The sequence below is a fragment of the Eschrichtius robustus genome (assembly GCF_028021215.1).
Source record: "Eschrichtius robustus isolate mEscRob2 chromosome Y unlocalized genomic scaffold, mEscRob2.pri SUPER_Y_unloc_1, whole genome shotgun sequence".
In the NCBI taxonomy this organism is placed as follows: Eukaryota; Metazoa; Chordata; class Mammalia; order Artiodactyla; family Eschrichtiidae; genus Eschrichtius; species Eschrichtius robustus.
Window position 1 is genome coordinate 728,640 of NW_027175152.1, and position 19,415 is coordinate 748,054.

At 43.2% G+C, this 19,415-nt stretch overlaps 1 protein-coding gene across 1 annotated transcript in view; it reads right to left on the reverse strand.

Annotated features, from left to right (window-relative positions):
* Positions 1-655: 655 nt before the first annotated feature.
* The window catches only part of LOC137757660 (protein WWC3-like), a 117,739-nt gene continuing 98,979 nt past the window's right edge, over positions 656-19,415 (reverse strand). The window contains 5 exon segments of the mRNA XM_068534273.1: positions 656-722; positions 1,721-1,848; positions 1,999-2,226; positions 4,030-4,122; positions 6,198-6,362. Coding sequence (XP_068390374.1) covers positions 656-722; positions 1,721-1,848; positions 1,999-2,226; positions 4,030-4,122; positions 6,198-6,362 — 681 coding nt within the window.

The following is a 19,415-nucleotide window of genomic DNA, read 5'->3' on the forward strand; positions in this document are numbered from 1 at the left end:
CCGGGGTGGGCACGGAAAGGTGCACGGAAACCAGGGGCTCTGGGTGCCCAGCCCGCGCGGGAGACCGAGCTCCGCAACGCGCACCCCGCACTGACTTAGGACTGAGCCCCTAAGGCGGCATCTTAACAGCACACAAAGGGTGCGAAAGTGTGCAATATACATGATCAATGCACACAGGAGAGACGGGGCGAGTGACGAGTTCAGCACACAGTGTTTGCGTTTCCGACGTCAGACACAAAACCGGCCCCAAAGATCCATTCTACCGCATGGCAAATACTGAAGAACTAAATTTCAGTCTTAAAATACATCTTAAAGTCAGTGTTTTCCTTCAAGGAGGAAGGAAAGAACTCTAAATAAATGACAATACAGTGAATCTGCCTGAGTTTCTGTCTTCCACCCTTCAAGTCAAAGAACACAGCATGGAAACTGTAGAATCTTAACACAATAGCTGCTCTTTTATAAAATAACCTGCTTGAGATGTTAATTTAACAAGGAAAAGCCAAGCCCTGTTCCTGTCACTATCAAAAAATACATATTTATAGACTTTTGAAAACAAAATGTGTATATTAATAACTTTGCACAAATATTTGAAAGACAATTTTAGCTAGACAATTTTAGAACTTCGTGGAAATAAAATAGGCAGATAAATACTTCATCAAACATCATCAGCCGGCAGCGGAGGTATGTTAGTCCTTGGTCTCGTGAAAAATGCTATCTTCTCCCTGGGTGGGCATGGAAAAAATTACGTTAGAAGGTGATATGCAGACACTGAAAGCTGGCAGGAAGCTCTCATATCAATGATGGCTTTCCTTGTTCATAGAACAATCAGAATTTGAATTCTCATCATATATGTTTGTACACAAATTTTCAAAATTTTAGTAGACGTTATGATACTCCTAGGAGGGCAGGGATTTATCTCCAGTGGCTGGAAGAGTGCCTGCTACATAGTAAGTGTTAATTCTTGTTCTATCAACAAATGAATACATTTTAAAAATATATCAGTATATGAATTCTAAATCAAAACTGAAGGAAGTGGTTATAATATCTTGTGTTATTTTATGATAAGGACATAAAAATTACAGGTATAGAAAAAAACAAAGCTAAAAGTCAGGCACAAAGTAGTATGGATAGAGCTGTGTTAACTGCGGCTGCAAAACTGATTTATGTCATTAGAATTCAACACAGCGTTTAAGGAAATTTGCAGGGTAATCTGGAAACGCTGATAATGTTTTGATTTCTGTAATGTTCAGTTTATGAGGACTCACTAAACTATATTCAGAAGAACAGAACATTTTCCTGTATATAGAGTATGCTTCAATCTAAATTTTAAAAAGCAAAGATAACACATACTGTACATATGTAAATTGCTGTTATTTGTGATCATAAACATAAAAGATGTTACAAGAGCCGGTAAGTGAATTATGTTTATTAGATGAAATTAGTCATGAAAAAAACAACAGGTTAGGTAGTAACATGTGGTATTTTAATTCTTAATAAGCTGAATGCAAAATTCAACAAAAATGATCATAATTGGCCTTAATTAAAGCTACATAGAAAATAAATCAGGAGAAAAATCGCACAATGCTGACAGCAGTGGGGATTCCAGCTTTGTTCTCCACTTCCTTGTGTGTCTGTCTCAATACTTAACTTTCCTCTTTATAACGACAAAGGTGTGACAGTAGAAAGCAAGCGGGAGAGTGAGGCCTGGGCTTCTCCCCACCTGAACGCCTGCACTTGGATGGGCTCTTTGAGGTTCTGCCCGCGCAGCTGGCACACCCCTTTGGAGGCCTTCTTCAGCATCTTCTCAGCTGCCTGTTCTTGATGGAAGTCAAGTTTGGTCTGCCTCGTCTGCAACAGCAACGCGGGGTGAACCAGACGGGTTTGCTTCCAGTTTCAAGGAAGAGCGATGGAAGCCCCTGCCAGCTCCGGGCACCGGGAGGGGAGAAAGGCCCGCCCGCCCGCCCGCCCCCTCCCCCCGCTGGCGGGCCGGGGCCTCACCTGCCTCTCGGCCTCCCGCAGCAGGCTCCGGAAGCGCTCGTCGCGCAGCAGCCAGGCCGGGGGCTCGGCGTGGCCGCGGAGCTGGGCGTCCTCCAGGCGCTGGCGCAGCTCGCGCAGGGCGCACAGCTCCTCGTTCAGCTGCCGCTGCCGCGTCCGCGACGCCTGGAGGTCCAGCTCCAGGTCCAGGGACGTGCGCGCCGCCAGCGCCGCCAGGGAGGACCTGCAGGGCTGCGAGACCGCGGCCGTGAGCGCGCCCACCCCGCCCGCGCCCTGCCTGCAGCTTCTTCCCCCGAGTGACCGACCCCACTGGAGGGAGACACCCGCAGCGTGGCCCGACGCCAACACAACACGCACGACGTGGGCGACACGGGTTCAAACCTCCACTCCGGTAACGAGCCAGTGACAGCAGCTAAGTGTCCGCTGTAAGGACGACCTAGGCTTTGGCTAAAGCGCAGAGAAACAGACCCTCTCACACGGGGCAGGAGGGCGTCATCTTTCTCAAGTGCTACTTGACAATATAAACAAGAGCCACAAAATGTGTGTTTTCTTTGGTTCTGAAATTTCATGTGACTTGCATCTGAAAGGCACAGCTGATGATGTGCAAAAGGTTTATGACAGAAAAAATCCTAAATACCTAACAAGAGAAAAGTGATCAAATACATTATAAGGCCAGCAGAAAACGCCAGCTATTGTAAAAAGATGAAAAATATACCGACGTGGCAAAATCTTAATGATCTACTGTATAACGGGAAAAAAGCACGTTATAAACCACGCTGAGGCTGTCTGGTTAAACACACACAGGCTGTCAAAAACGCTCCTCCCCAGGGAATTCCCTGGTAGTCCAATGGTTAGGCCTCCCCGCTTCCAATGCTGGGGTGTGAGTTCCATCCCTGGTCGGAGAACTACAACGGCAGCCGCGCAGCGAGGCCAAACAACAACAACAACAACAACAAAACGTTCCTCCCACATAAGCCTGAAGTAAGCAAGTCTCCTGTTTTCAAGAAGGTTCTAAGACGAGAATAGAATTTTGTACACGGAGCTGAGAGCAGTACTTCCCACCCCATGGCAAACAACGCTGGGGAAGGCGGTTAGTGCAACAAAAGCACAAATCCACGAGCCTATCAGCGTTGTTGGGAGGAGTGAATAACTGTATGCGTTTTACACACCCATAACACTGTTCTGCACACATGCAGAAGTTAAATGCAAATGTAAGTGACTTAATAAACACGAACTCATTTAAAAGCTCTGCTGAATTCATAGCAGAGCTCACTGGTTCCCAACCAGGGGTGACTTGGGCCCTCAGGGGACAGTTTTGGTCGTCACAACTGGGGGAGGGGGTGATAGTGGCAACTAGTGGGTCAAGGCCAGGGCTGCAGCTCAACGGCCCACAGTGCACAGGACAGCCCCCAACAAAGACAGACCTAGGCCAAAATGCCAACAGCGTGGCTGCTGAGAAATACTTTTGTTGCTGAGTTATGTGTTTTCTTATCATTCTCTGTCAGCGGCTACTCTAAATACAACCACCACAAGGAGATCTGGGAATTTATTTTTGTTTCAAAGAATTCTTGCCCGGGGAAAGTCAGGGAACCACTACCTTACAAATTAAAAGTAGCAAAACTGTGTAAAGTGGCGTGATGTGGAGAAAAAATTCGGTGTATGTAAAGGAAAACTGTAGAACAGTCCTATGTAGGAGAACGCTCCACGTTGAAAGACTCAAATTTTCTAAACTGTATATACTCCCTTGTCAAAAAAGAGAGAAGAATCTCTTATACAGAATGGCTGTTTATTAATTTATTATATTGTAAAAGGTAAAGATCCTGTATTATCTTAGATTATGACATTATCTTAGGAAATTAACAATTATTGGTAACATATTGACATTATATACACTTTTTAAAATTATACCTAAGTAAACAAGGAAATAAACATATCACCTTTCAGTTAATCTTACCTAAAATATTACCTCTTCAGGTTTGTAGAAATAACTCCCAGCGTACATACAGACGGCATATTAGCCTACGTGGCGCATACCTGCTTATAGCGAAGGGTTCGTCTTTCCAAAGTGTTTCGGACAAAGGGGGACTTCCGGGGCAGCGTTGAACTGTCGCTGTCACTACGATAAAGCTACACCAAAAAGACTGAGGTTCAGAAACACTTCCTCAAGGATTCAACATTCCTTCTCTGTGTACTCTGAACTGGATTATTTTGTTTCTCGTGCAGGTACTCAAACAGTTATGACGTTTAGAGCTTTTACCAAGACGTTGGGTTTCGCTTACAAGAAAACCCTACACAAGAGTTTCAAGCCAAACAAAGACAAACCAAATGAGCAGAGCAACCCCCAGCCCCACCCCTCCTTCAGGTCCATCAACCGAACCAGCTGAGGTTTTCCAGGCTAATCGAGCAACACAATTTCAGCCCTATCAATGCCAACTGCCACTTGATACGGTGTGACGCTCATGAAAACCCGCACTCTCCTCAGCGCTTTTCACTTTTCATCAGTCATTCTCATTTGCTGTGTTTCTAGCTTTGGCAAGAGCTGGGAAGACCGGCGTTCCAGAAAAGAGCCTCGTTCCTGGCAGGAGGACAAGCCCACACCACTAACACCCACCCTGCCCATCAAGGGAAAAGGCCTGGCTTTAAAAAGAAAAATAAATAATGCCGACTTCACGGGAGCCGAGACGTTACGTATTTCATTTGGCGGCAGGTTTTCATTTCAGGATCAACGTATATCTGCGTGAAAGCAAAGTCCTGGCCTTCACGGCCTTACTTTCCATGCCAACGAACCCCAGATATCAGGAAATGTCGCAGCCCTGCACTTACATGCCTCCCCATCATCACAAACATATAATATAAACACAAAGAGGCCTCTAGAAGCATCGCCGGCCAGTGCGTGCCTTCGAGCAGGGCGCAAAGCCCAGTGCAGGGGCTGGAGGCCTGTCTCTGGGGAGGTGAAGGGCTCCCTCCGTCACCACCCTGTTCTCAGCAAGCAGGCTGGGGGCTGCTCCGCAGGGGCTCGGCAGGAGTCAAGGATAAGGAAGGGTGGCCTTCGATCAGGCGCCTCCAGCCGCGTGATGAAGCATCAGGCCCCACAGGGCTGCAGCCTGATGGGGCGGGAGTGCCCCGCCTGACCCTGGGCTGCCCGGGGCAGCGCGACCGGGGCACCTCGCCGCGTGGGGAGAGGAGCTGCAGGCCTCGCAGGTGTGGCCACCCGGGCCCCCGCCCCTGTTGCTCCCTTCTGTGAGTAAAGGCTTCCCTCCCCAAGAAAGGTGGGCTCCCTGCTCAGCTCCTGGGCAGTGACCTCTAAGTCCCTAGAACGTTCTAAGTGTCTCTGTTTACCCGGGGACCTTGGCCCGGCCACACAGTCTCTGCTGACAATGTGAGGGGGGCCCTGGGCCACCAGCTTGACCCTGGAGGGGCTGGAGACGAAGGTCAGCCACGCCGGCCACCCGCTGCGCCTCGTGACGACCCCCACAAGACCCCTGGGCACCAAGCCTCGGGTGAGCGCCCCTGGTCGGCTGTGCTCCGGGCACGCTGCCACTGCTCCGAGAGGTGAGAGCTCCCGCACAAATCCGCTGCGGGAGAAGGGCTGGACGCTCCGCCCGGTCTCTCCGGAGCGCTGCCCCGTCGCCTCTTCCCTCTGCGCGTCGGTCTGCACCCCTTCCCTGCGGCGCGCCATCATCCTGGCTACGACGGCTTTTCTGAGTTCCGTGAGTCCTAGCCAATTTCTGAGCCTGAGGGTGGGCCTGGGGACCCCTCAGTGTCTCCCACGTAGGCCTGAGGGTCTGCCTCTCTCATATGATCAAACTCTGGCTTTGCCCTAATGCAGCGGCTCCTTGGCAGCCCCTTCAAGGGAAGATGCTTTCTCCAAGGAGCCCCGTTAGAGGAGCGGGAGGGTCAAAGCTCTCCTCGAGCCAAACGGCGCCCCCAGTCTGCTGCGTCGTGAGCACTTACCCTCAGCAGCGCCTCGTCTCTGCTAGTCCGTGCCGTCACTGTCACACGGCCACGGCCGGCCAACCTCCAACCTGCTGTCCCGTCTCCACGGACCACAGCAGGTGGGGTCTCCCCCTCCACCCGTCTCAGAGTTCTCAACCCTGCGTGCAGGTGAGGACCAGCCGGGAGCTCCAACCCTCTGCTGCCCAGCCCCGCCCGCGACCGATGAAGAATCCTTCCAGGCAGGTGGCAAAGGACTCCCGACTTACTCTGCAGACGTACTGGCTTCGTGCTCCGGGCGAGAAAGTCTGGGAACGCACAATGGCGCTGCTCCGCGTGAAGGGCGAGCCGCGGGCCCTGCGGCCGGGCCTCTCCTTCGGCAGACTCGCCACCTCTTCCGGGAAGAGATCTTCTGTGTTGGTCTCCTTATCAACCTAGATAGTAATTTATTGTTTACCACGACTCTTTCTACAACACAAGCATTAAATTAGCGTAGTCACCAAACAACCCTGCCATTTCCACTGGAGGTCTAAGTGGCATTTCACATTTAAGGAGTCTAAACTCCTGAATTTCTGTACTCTACCAAAAGTTTTTCATCTGTTCACGCAAAAAATCTTAGTGTCATCCTGGACTCCTGTCTTTCTCTCACACTCCATTATCTAGACCAAGAGAAACTGTGTTGGCTCAATTTTCAGAATTACAAGTATTTTGCACATGCATGAACCTAGAGCATATTAGGCTTAGTGAAATAAGTCACACAGAGAAAGACAAATGCTGTACGATTTCACATACATGTGGAATCTAAAAAAACAAAATAAATGAACAAACATAAGAAAACAGCAGCAGAGTCATAAATCCAGAGAACAAACAGGGGATTGTCAGAGGGGAGACAGGTGATGGGAGGAAAGAAATAGGTGAGGGAGATTAAGAGGTACAAACTTACAATCACAAAACAAATGAATCATAGGTATGAATATACCGGGTGGGGAACAGAGCCAATACCTGTGCACTATCTTTGTGTCGTGACAGATGTTAACTCGACTTACTGTGGAGACCATTCTGACATGTATAGAAGTATGTTGTATAACAGGAACTAACAAAAGGTTGTAGGTCAGTTATATTTCAAAAACCAACAAGCTCACTGAAAACAGACAAGATCTGTGGTTACCAGAGGTGGGGACTGGGGGAGGGGGAATTCAATGAAGGCAGTCAAAAGGTACAAACTTCCAGTTACAAGATAAACAACTACTAAGCATGTATGTACAGCATGATAAATATAATGAACACTGCTGTATCTTATATATGAAAGTTGTCAAGAGAGTAAATTCTAAGAGTTTTCATTACAGGAAAAATATTTTTTTCTATTTCTGTTATTTTGTATCTATGTGAGATGATGGGGGGGCGATGGTCACTAAACTTACTCTGGTATCATTCTAACACGTTTGTAAATCCAACCATTATGATGTATACTTTAAACCTACGCAGTGTATATGTCAATTATATCTCAATAAAATGAAGAGAGAAAAAATTAGGCATTTTTTGACCCCTTGTCACCAACCCTTCATCCAAGTCACCATAAGCTCCTACTCAGCACATTTGAGCTATACACTTCTCACTGCCCTGCCTGATTCCATGCCTACCCTTCTCTTGAATCAATTCTTAGTGCAATTATGGAGATCCCAGTAAAACTGAAGTACAATCACGTCACCCCTGGGCTCAAAACTACTCCTCAATTTCCTACCCCTTTCAGAAAAAAACAAGAGTCCTGAGTGGGCCCTACATAATTTGGTCCCTTCACTAACTCTGCTCTCAGCTGTGACAACTGCTTCTGCTCATCGCCCCAGCCCATGCTCCTTGCTATTCTCTCACCGTATTAGGCCTTCCACCTGTGTGCCTCAGTACATGCTCTTCCCCAGCTCCTGCACTTCCTTCCTTAAGGTCTCTACTCAAAATTCACCTTCTCAGAGATGCCTTAAAATGACCACCATCCCTAAAAATCTAAACCCTGATGATATTATTTGTTCGTTAGCCTCTCTGTTAAAATGCTTTCTTAAAACAGGGTGATTTTGGGAAAATGGTGAACTAGGAAGCTCTAAGTCCTTGTTTCTTCATGGAAACATCAAAAAACACTAAACTATACCTCAAAACAAAACAAAACCATACACATAGGAGCTCTGCAAACAATCGCAGTCTTTAGTAAGCAAATGAATGAAGAAAAATGATAAAATATTCAAAATGAAAAAATATTCAAGTGGTAGGAAATTTTACAGCAGTTTTTTTTTTTACTAGCCCCTGACCATGGTCTTTTAACTTAGAGGAGACAGCAGCCTAGTTCCCAATTCCCTCCCTTAAACTAGAAAAAGTAGGGTAGACCTTACTTGTACCACTTTAACATGTTAGGGAGCTAAAGGTTTGGACTAATTTTGCCTATCTTGACTCTCAGGTGCAGGAAAAGCAGCATGGCCCATCTTAGTCATAGAAAAGGACCAGAAGCAGCAGGCGGTACTCCTGAAAGCTGCTGCTGGACTGACCTACTGGTATAAACATACAGTAGACCACAAAAAGCCCTAGAATAAGCTGGGTACAGACAATCTGGGAAATTGAATGTTCAAAAAATTGAGCTATTTATATAGGGGAATTGAGAAGGCAGAAAGCAGGGTCAGTCAACACACACTGAAGGAAAGACTCAACACACACTGAAGGAAAAAACTGGGGAGGTCATAAGCTTTCACTTCAAGGTGATGTCTAGGCTCACAGTCTGCAAAATCTGGGAAAAGTGCCTGTTTTTTCAAATGTACAATTTTCAACAACGACCAAAAAAAATCACAAGGCATAGAAAGAAACATGGAAAGATGGCCCATTCAAAGGAAGCAAATAAATCAACAGAAATCATCTCAAAGCAAGCACAGACAACAAATCTACAATTTCAAATAATTGTATTAGATATGTCCAAAGAGAAAAAGGAAAAAAACATGGACAAAAAATAAGGAAATCAGGAAACAATATATGAATAAAATAATAATGATGATAATGAGTAAAAGATATAAATTACTTTTTAAAAAAGCAAAGCTGGAGGTGAAAAAAATACAATAAGTGAATGAAGAAATTCACTAAAGAGGTAAAACGACATATTTAACTAGATATAAAAACAACAGGCAAACTGGAAGACAGGACAATTGAAGATAAGGAATCCAGCAAACAAAGAAAGAAGATTGAAGGAAAGTGAACACAGCCTATAGGATTTATAGGACACTGTGTCAGTGGACCATTATGGGATCCTTATAAGGAGAAAAGAGAAAGTAGTAGAAAGATTTTTTTGAAGACATAGGAAGACTTTCCACATTTGACGAAACAGACATTTATATAAATACAAGAAGCTTAACAACTACAAGTAGGATAAACTCAGGGTGACCCACAACAAGACACATTATTATCAAACTGAACAAAGATAATGATGTAACACTGAAAGCAGCAAGAGAGAAATGTCTGGACACATTTAAGGAAACCACAGTCAGATGATAAGCAGAAGCATGGAGGACACAGGCAATAAGAAAAGTTCTCTGAGGACGTTTCTTTCCTAGGACTGTGCTTGCTTTGATTCCTGTTACCGGTATATACAGCTCCCTTTAAACGTCTTAATATAACTAAAGTTTCACCCTGGTTCTTTTCTGGACCGTATTTTCTGTTATATTCATCTGCCTATAACCTCTTATTCCTGGATGACAGCAGGACTGCAGACCCCCTGCAGCTCTAACATACTGTGGCACCAGCCCTGATATATGTGGCCTCAAAGCTGATATCCAAACTATACCATTAGTTGTGTGAGTCTGGCAAGACAAGAACCAGCCCTTAGGGTAGTCCCCAGATAAGCCAGAACACTGTAAGCAGGTTCCACTCATTACCTTCGCCTGAGAGAAGAAATGAGAATTGGCATTTTCTTCCCAAACACGCTGTGCTACACTGGAAAGGGTCTGGGATAAAGGTGAGCAAAATGGCATGAAAGTTCCTTGTTTTGAATGCAGCTTTTCTTGATTAGACATGTACTTGGTTCTTAATTCATTTCTAAAGTTCTTATAAACTATTTTGATCAAATATTATATATTTGATGTTTCTATGGGGGAAGAGAGCCTAGAGTTCCCTCGTCTGCCATCTTGTTGATTTCTCACTCTGAGGATTATTATCAGTAGCTCTGGTACACGACTGAAGTGAAGTTGGTATCAATTCAAATTAGGTTGCTATAACTTCAGGATCTTATATGTAATCCCCATGATAACCACACACACAAAAAAACCTATCAGCTATACATAAAGGGAAATGAGAAGGGATACGAAACACATCAAACAAACAAAAAAATCAACTAAATGTAAAAGAAGGAGGAAATGGAGGAAATGATGGGCAAAAAAACCTGTAAGATACAGAGAAAACAAGTAACAACATAGCAACAGAAGGCGTCCTTCTAAGAAATTACTTTAAATGTAAAGAGACTAAACTCCCCAAAGACATGCACTGACAGAACGGATAACACAAAAACCAACAACATATTGTTCAGGAGACCCATTTTTGATCTAAAGACACAGATAGCTTGAAAGTAAAAGAAAAAATATTCTGTGGAAATGGTAACCAGAAGAGAGAAGGGGGACTATACAAGCCAAAAACCATTACAAAATACAAAGATTCATATATATATGTAAATTTAACATTGACATATTGATGAAAAGTCTATTGATAAAAATGTCAATTCCTCAGAAAAATTTAACAATTATAAATACATTTGAACCAAACATAAGAGCTCTATAATATGTGAAGCAAAAATTGATGTGAGGTTTGCTCTGGATTTTCAATACATGGACTTTAATATTGTTGAGGGATTTTATTTCTACTTAAGTACTTGAGTGTTTTGACCATGATGGTGGTCAAATCATTTCTTCTTCATTGTGTTAGTTTGCCACAGATGCACTTAAAAAGTACCACAGTGTCTGCTCTTACATTTTCGGGTAGATTGCCTATTTCCTCTTCATTTATTTGGTCTTGTAGGTTTTTACCTTGCTCCTTCATCTGTGACGTATTTTTTTGCCGTCTCTTTTCTTTTTTAATGAGTGGGATTGTGTTCCTGTCTCACTGGTTGTTTGGCCTGAGGCTTCCAACACTGGAGTTTGTAGACTATTGGGTAGAGCTGTCTTGGTGCTGAGATGAGGAACTCCATGAGACCTCACTCTGATGAATATTCCCTGGGGTCTGAGGTTCTCTGTTGGCGGGAATGTACATTGATACAACCACTATGGAGAACAATATGGAGGTTCCTTAAAAAACTAAAAATAGAACTACCATACGACCCAGCAATCCCACTACTGGGCATATACCATGAGAAAACCGTAATTCAAAAAGAGTCGTGTACCACAATGTTCACTGCAGCTCTATTTACAATAGCCAGGACACAGAAACAACCTAAGTGTCCATCGACAGCCGAATGGATAAAGCAGATGTGGCACATATATACAGTGGAATATTACTCAGCCATAAAAAGAAAGGAAATTGAGTTATTTGTAGTGAGGTGGATGGACCTAGAGTCTGTCATACCGAGTGAAGTAAGTCAGAAAGAGAAAAACAAATACCCGTATGCTAACACATATATATATGGAATCTAAAAAAAAAGGCTCTGAAGAACCTAGGGGCAGGACAGGAATAAAGACGCAGACGTAGAGAATGGACTTGAGGACACGGGGAGGGGGAAGGGTAAGCTGGGACGACGTGAGAGAGTGGCATGGACTTACACACACTACCAAATGTAAAAGAGATAGCTAGTAGGAAGCAGCCGCATAGCAGAGGGAGATCAGCTCGGTGCTTTGTGACCAACTAGAGGGGTGGAGTAGAGAGGGTGGGAGGGAGACGCAAGAGGGAGGGGATATGGGGATATACGTATACATATAGCTGATTCACTTTGTTATACAGCAGAAGCTAACCCAACAATGTAAAGCAATTATACTCCAATAAAGATCTATTTAAAAAAAATACCACAGACTAGGGAGATTAAACAACAGAAAAGTATTTTTTCACAATTATGGAAACTCAAGTCCTACGTCAGGAGGGTTGTCAGCAGGGTTGATTTCTATTTTATTTATGTCCGGATTAATCATTATTTCCTTCCTTCTGCTAGTTCTCATTTATTTGCTCCTCTTTCCTAGTTTTTTAAGTTGTAAGGTTTTGGTTTGTTGATTTGAGATATTGCTTCCTTTTTAAGGTAAGAGTTTATAGCCATTAATTTCCCTCTTAGTACATAGGAGGAAAGCTTGCCACAACGTGGCAGTGATGTTCTAGATACGACACCAAAAGCACAGGCCACAAAAGTAAAAGGGGCACAATCAACAGACCTCAAAGACAAGCCACTGAATGGGAGAAAATATACCCAAGCCATGTATCCAGTAAAGAATTAATAACCAAAGTATCTGAAGAACTCCTACAAGTCGAAAACAAACAAATCTGATTTTAAAACTGGCAAAGAACTTAAAGAAGACATACAAATAGCCATTAAGCTACATGAAAATATGATCACACTATGAATCCCTAGGGAAATAAAAAAGCAAATCCACAATGAATACTACTTTACATCCATTAGGATAATTCTTGTGAAAGAAACAGAAAACAACAAGTTTTGGCAAAGACTGGGAGAAAATGGAACTTCAAGGGCACTGCTCACAGGAATGCAAAATTGTGCAGCCACTGTAGAAGAAAATATGATGGATTCTTAAAAAGTTTGCTGTTGAATTACCATATGATGAACCATTTCTATCTCTACGTATATACCCAAAAGAAATGAAAGCAGAGACTGAAACAGATATTTGTATAACAATTTTCTAGCAACATTATTCATGATAGCCAAAAGATGGATGCAACTCAAGTGTATATCGACAGATGAATGTATAAACAAAATGTGCTACGTATGTACAGAGGAATACTGTTCAGCCTTAAAAAGAAAGGAAATTCTGATGCAACCAACATGGATGAACGCTGAAGACATACGCTAAGTGAAATAATTCAGACACAAAATGATAAACATTGTATGACTGCATTTATACAAGGTAGCCAAACTAGGCAATCTCATAGAAACGAAAAGTGGAACAGTGTTTACTAAGACCTGGTTTGGGAAGAATTGGGAGTTGCTATTCAATGGGTACAGAGTTTCAGTTTGAGATGATGGAAAAGTTCTGGAAATGTAATGGCAATGATTGTACAACATTCTGAACGTACTTAATGCCACTAAATTATATACCTAAAAGGCTTAAATAGGTAACTTTTATGTTACATATTTGCCAGAATAAAAAACTTATTAAAGCTTTAAAAGCTCAAAAAAATCAGTATTATACTTTACTGATTTATTTGGTCTATTGCATGCACGCTCTTGAAAGCAGGGCTGTTTCTTTTCTGTGCTGTTGCGTGTGCAATCGGTGGTACATAACAGGTGTTCAATAAATACTTGAGGAAAGAATAAATTTGGAGAGTAGGTACTGGTATCTACAAAAATTAAACTATATATATTGTCCCTGTTATCAATAAATGTATGATCCATTGAGCAGATCAGTTACATGCATTCAATACCTAAAGAATTCCAAAGAAACATGAAAACAGTATGTAACAGTGTAGTATTGACTGTAATATGTAAATACTCATGGAATTCAGGATGAATTACTATGGGAAAATCATCATGAAGAAAATCTGAGTAATGTGGGACATGAAAGGAAAAAGAATGCAGTCTGAAATGGCATAGAGTGGGCACAAAGCAAATGTAAAAATTCAGGAGAAAATTTTCAAGTGGCACCAAAAAAGACTAGGGGGTTGGGGGAAAGCCATGAAAAGGCTATTAGATCTATTTAGCTAATAGCAGGTCTGAAAGTTAGGATAAAGTACCTAGGTTTGCACTGATGAGTCAGAAAAAAGATACAGCATCCTAAGCAAAGTGATGACCTAAGGAAAAGATGTTTAAGGGAATCAATCTGAGGCTGAAATGAAAAATAAACTAATGTGGGTGGAAAATAACAGCAATTTATGCAAAAAGTTCCCATAATGATCTGTTAAAGATATACTGAAGCCTACGGATCCTCTCCCCACGAAAAAAAATCCATATACTTTGGCATGTGATTATCAGGTTGAGGACCTTAGACCTAGGCTAAAGAATTGGCTGTGAAAACAGAATGGCATGATTAAATCTAGGAGTTTACAATAAAGCAATGTAAAGAAAACTTAAAATCAGACACTTTTACCATGGATCCATTCACATAAATCAAATAGGACTAAAATTGACCGATATTTTGATTTTTAGATCTATAAACTGTTTTCTCTCTAGGGACATGGTTTACTAGGACTGCCTCAGGATTTTTAGCGAAGACTAGAATTCACAACTTCATGTTTTCTTTTAAAAGCATAAGACTAGCATCAAAATAAATGACAGTGTTGGATTATGATACAGAGGAGAGGAAAACAAAGGTGTGATTCCAAACTTAAAACCAAAAATTTACATTTAAAAATTAAGGGGGGCTTCCCTGGTGGCGCAGTGGTTGCGAATCTGCCTGCCAATGCAGGGGACACGAATTCGAGCCCTGGTCTGGGAAGATCCCACATGCCACGGAGCAACTGGGCCCGTGAGCCACAATTACTGAGCCTGCGCGTCTGGAGCCTGTGCTCCGCAACAAGAGAGGCCGCGATGGTGAGAGGCCTGCGCACCGCGATGAAGAGTGGTCCCCACTTGCCGCAACTAGAGAAAGCCCTCGCACAGAAACGAAGACTCAACACAGTCATGAATAAATAAATAAAAGAACGTGAATTTCTTTAAAAAAAAAAAAAATTAAGGGGGACGATCTCCCCACAAGACACTTATGAACTACAAGGGAAAAAATATTAATTTTATTGTGGAGAAACGTTGACAGACATCATTTTAACAACATGAATAAAGCTGACTTCTTTAGCAGTATAGCAAATTCACCAACATGTGTCTCCTGATAGTATACATATGACTCAATGTCACTTCTAGATATTTCTGCCAAGAACACGAACCTGAATCTAATGAGGAAACATCAGACAAAGCCACATGGAGGGACATCCTACAAAATAATGGGCCTGAATTTGTCAAACACGTTAAGGTCATAAAAGACAAAAATGTTCCAGAATAATGAAGGTAAAGGGACTTGAGAGGTAAAAGCAAAGCATAAACCTTTATTGGAACCTTGATAAAAATTTTTTTCTTTTTCTTTAAACAATATTTGTGTTTCAATTGGTTAAATTTAAATATGTCTATAGATTTGATAATAGTAATAATTAGTTAATTTTCTGATTTCGATTACTATGGTAATGAGGCAGAATCATTGTTTTTAGGAAAATACACTGAAGAATTTGACTGGAAAAGGGTATGATATCTATAATGTATTCTCAAACAAATCAGAACAGAAATTATATCATGTTAAGTAAATGGAACACTTGATTGTTAACTGGATCCCAAATAAACAACAAAAGAAACAAACCAAAATGCAACTAAATAATAAACAAAGAGGACTTCAAAGGAAATACCTAACTTTTAAAAAATACTTATGAAGCTGTGGACTAAGAATGCCACCTGCCGTTATCAGTGAACAACAGCCATCAGCCACTACAGTTGCCCCCAATGCTGAGCCCTGAGGGAACTCAAGATAAAAACAGGAAGCCCACCATCAAGCCCTCAGCCACTAGAGCCGCCCCCAATGGTGCACCCAGAGGGGACTCAGGATGGGAAAGAACATGATTCTGACCCTAGATAGCCAAGGTGCATATCAAAGGAATGCTTTCAGTGAGCCCAGACTCTTGTATCTTCCCATACGTAGAAAAGTGCTAAATTCATTCACCTGAGATGTCTGGTTTTCTATAATTAACTTGCAGGAGTGGTGGAGGCAAGTCCTTGTACTGTGCAACCATCCCTATTCGGAAACCCACTCATTTTAATGAAAGCTTGCTCTGCTGGGAACGCGAATAAGCGTTCTGAGCATTGTGGTGGTTTTACAGTACCAGAGGGAAAACCCAAGACACGTAAAAGGAGCTAAAACGACTTTAGGGCAAAATCCCGGAGGAGTTAGACTCACAAGCAGCACACTGGCCCACCCCACAATTTCAATGGAAAATTTTATCCCCAACAAATTCAACTTTAAAATGGGAAACAGACACTCTCAAACAGAGAAACACGGAGTGTCAGAAAGCCAGCCTCCACACTAACACTCTAGCCAGATTCACGTACAATACGTATGGAGCTCACACTTGCAAGGACCAACTGAATTAGGGAAATTATACTAAGAGATCTCAACCTTAAATGGCCAAATTGGGTCTGTTCTGACATTTGAAAACTAAGTGTTTTTTTTGCATATGCAGCTAGAGAAAGGTCAAACAGAAATGGAATGCTTATTTCAAATGGTATTTAGAAGCCTCTAAAAGGGGAAATGATAAAGTAACTTCTTCACAGAAAATCAGCAAAAGGTTGCTCAAAATGATACTAGAATTTTTCAAAGCCACTAGCGTTAACCTTGTCTCTCACTCTGTTCCTTCTTTATATCCTCCTTTATCCGAAGTGCCTAACCCAGACGCGCTCTCTCTCTCTTCCACCAACCCATTCTCCTGCTGCTTCCCCTTCCCCAGGAAAGGAAGACATAAGATCAGAAGTACTCACAGCTCCCTTGAAGGAGAAACCTATTACAGGAAGAGGTGAACTGTACTCTGTGCTTACGTACACATCCTGGACCCGAGCAGAACTTAGTTTTACCTAAGGACTTTCTGGAATGTAGTCAAGATCCATTGGGATTTGCTAAGGAATTTGAGCTAATCGTCCAAACCTGTAAGCCCAGGTTTTCAGATTTATATCAATTAATACAGCTATTAGTTTCTAAAAGTCAAACAAAGGAATAAATAGAGAAAGCAGGATGGAGAGACCCCCTTAACAAATTTTGATTTATACAGCCCACAGGCTCAAGGTGAATGCAAGGAGTTAGCTCATAAATTACTCAGAATTATCACAGAGCTTTTCCCAAAAACTGCTGACTGGTCAAAGATTCAGCAATGTAAACAAACACGAGATGAACCAATCCTGGATTACTATGAGAGGTCCAAGGAAACTTTTAAACAATATTCCGGCATGACACCTGAATCATTCTTTAACCACCAAGATGATTCTTTGCTTAACTCCATCTTTTTAGAAGGTCTAGATGAGGAATCGGCTACTCTAAACGACATGATTTAGGCATGTTAATCATTTAGACATGATTTGTCTGTATCACATACAAATGCCCTTGTCATGTTGGCTGACCAACTTTTCAAAAGTATTAAAAAGAAAAAGATGCCTCTATAAAAATTATGAACATTCAGTTGCAACAATTAAATAATCAATGTCAGTCTAAAGTTAACCCAACCCTATTCAATCCACCACTGGTAAATTCTGTAATTTGCTTTTACTGAAAAAAAAAAACCGGGTCATTACTGGGGAGACTGCAAGAAAAGAAAAGAGAGACCTAGAAGGGAAACCAGATATTGACTGTAATTTCAAGTTAAACAAGAGTAAGGCTGATCTGAGGGAACATGGGGAGTCTTTCCCCTTCTCCTCTCTAACACCCTGGCAGAAACAGAAATGATTATATGAGGAGAAAACAATTAAAGCGGTAATAGATACAGGGGCCACCTTTTACATTTTGAGCCCTATCAAAATTAAAGGCTCTCTCTCTCTCTCTAATACCTTGGTACAGATGGTAGGGGTTTCTAATGCAAATATTAAGACCCTTAAATCATTACCTTTAGAATTATACTTAGGAGAACTTAAACGAAGGCACTCCTTTTTCCTAGTAGAAAATACCCCTATGCACCTGATAGGTATAGACTTATTAGAAACTTATGATGCTCATATTTCTTTTACTGTTAAGGGAGAAATGGTTTTAGCCCTAAAAGATTACTCAGATTTCTTCATCATATAACGTTTGTGACTGACAGTGATGCTGAACAAGAAAAACTGCCAGGCTTAGTACCTGAAGAATTGGGGTCACTTGATCCTACTGACATAGGGAAAATACATTCTGCAGCAGCCATTAAAATTAGCACAGACCTAAATAAACCCCTGTCCAATATCAGTCAATACCTATCGAGGTGGGAAACACAGAAGAAATAGAACTTTTGGTATAAGCTTACATTAAGAAAGGGCTTATTGTGCCTTACACTAGCCCTTGTGACACTCCCATTCTGCCAGTTGAAAATCTAATGGCAAGAGTTGGAGATTTGTACAAGATTTGAGATCTATCAGTGCTATTATCTTCCTTGCCATTCTGTAGTGCCAAATACCCATACCTTACTGTCCTATATCCCTAAAATAGTGACTTCTTTACTGTGAAAGATTTCTGCAGTGCATTCTTCAGTATCCCTGTACATCCTGACGCCCAATATCTTTTTGCCTTTGCTTGGAATGAACAATAATATACATGGACTATGATGCCACAGGGCTACACTGAGAGCCCCACTTACTTTTCCCAGATATTAAAAGTGGACTTACAGGGGAGACCTTCAAGATGGTGGAGGAGTAAGACGTGGAGATCGCCTTCCTCCCCACAGATACATCAGAAATACATCTACCTGTGGAACAACTCCTACAGAACACCCACTGAAGGCTGGCAGAAGACCTCAGACTTCCCCAAAGGCAAGAAACTCCCCAAGTACCTGGGTAGGTCAAAAGAAAAAAGAAAAAACAGAGACAAAAGTATAGGGATGGGACGCGCACCAGTGGGAGGGAGCTATGAAGGAGGAAAGGTTTCCACACACTAGGAAGCCCCCTCGCGGGCGGAGACTGCGGGTGGCGGAGGTGGGGAAGCTTCGGAGCCACGGAGGAGAGCGCAGCCACAGGGGTGCGGAGGGCAAAGCGGAGAGATTCCCACACAGGGGATGGGTGCCGACCAGCACTCACCAGCCCGAGAGGCTTGTCTGCTCACCTGCCCAGGGTGGGCGGAGCCTGGAGCTGAGGCTCGGGCTTCGGTCGGATTGCAGGGAGAGGACTGGGGTTGGCGGCGTGAACACAGCCTGAAGGGGGCTAGTGCGCCACAGCTAGCCGGGAGGGAGTCCAGGGAAAAAGTCTGGAACTGCATAAGAGGCAAGAGACCATTGTTTTGGGGTGCGTGAGGAGAGGGGATTCAGAGCACCGCCTAAACGAGCTCCAGAGATGGGCGTGAGCTGCGGCTGTCAGTGAGGACACCAGAGACGGGCATGAGACGCTAAGGCTGCTGCTGCAGCCACCAAGGAGCCTGTGAACAAGCACAGGTCACTATCCACACCTCCCCTCCCGGGAGCCTGTGCAGCCCACCACTGCCAGGGTCCCGTGATCCAGGGACAACTTCCCTGGGAGAACACACGGCACACCTCAGGCTGGTGCAACGTCACGCCGGCTTCTGCGGCTGCAGGCTCGCCCCACATCCCATAGCCCTCCTTCTCCCCGGCCTGAGTGAGCTGGA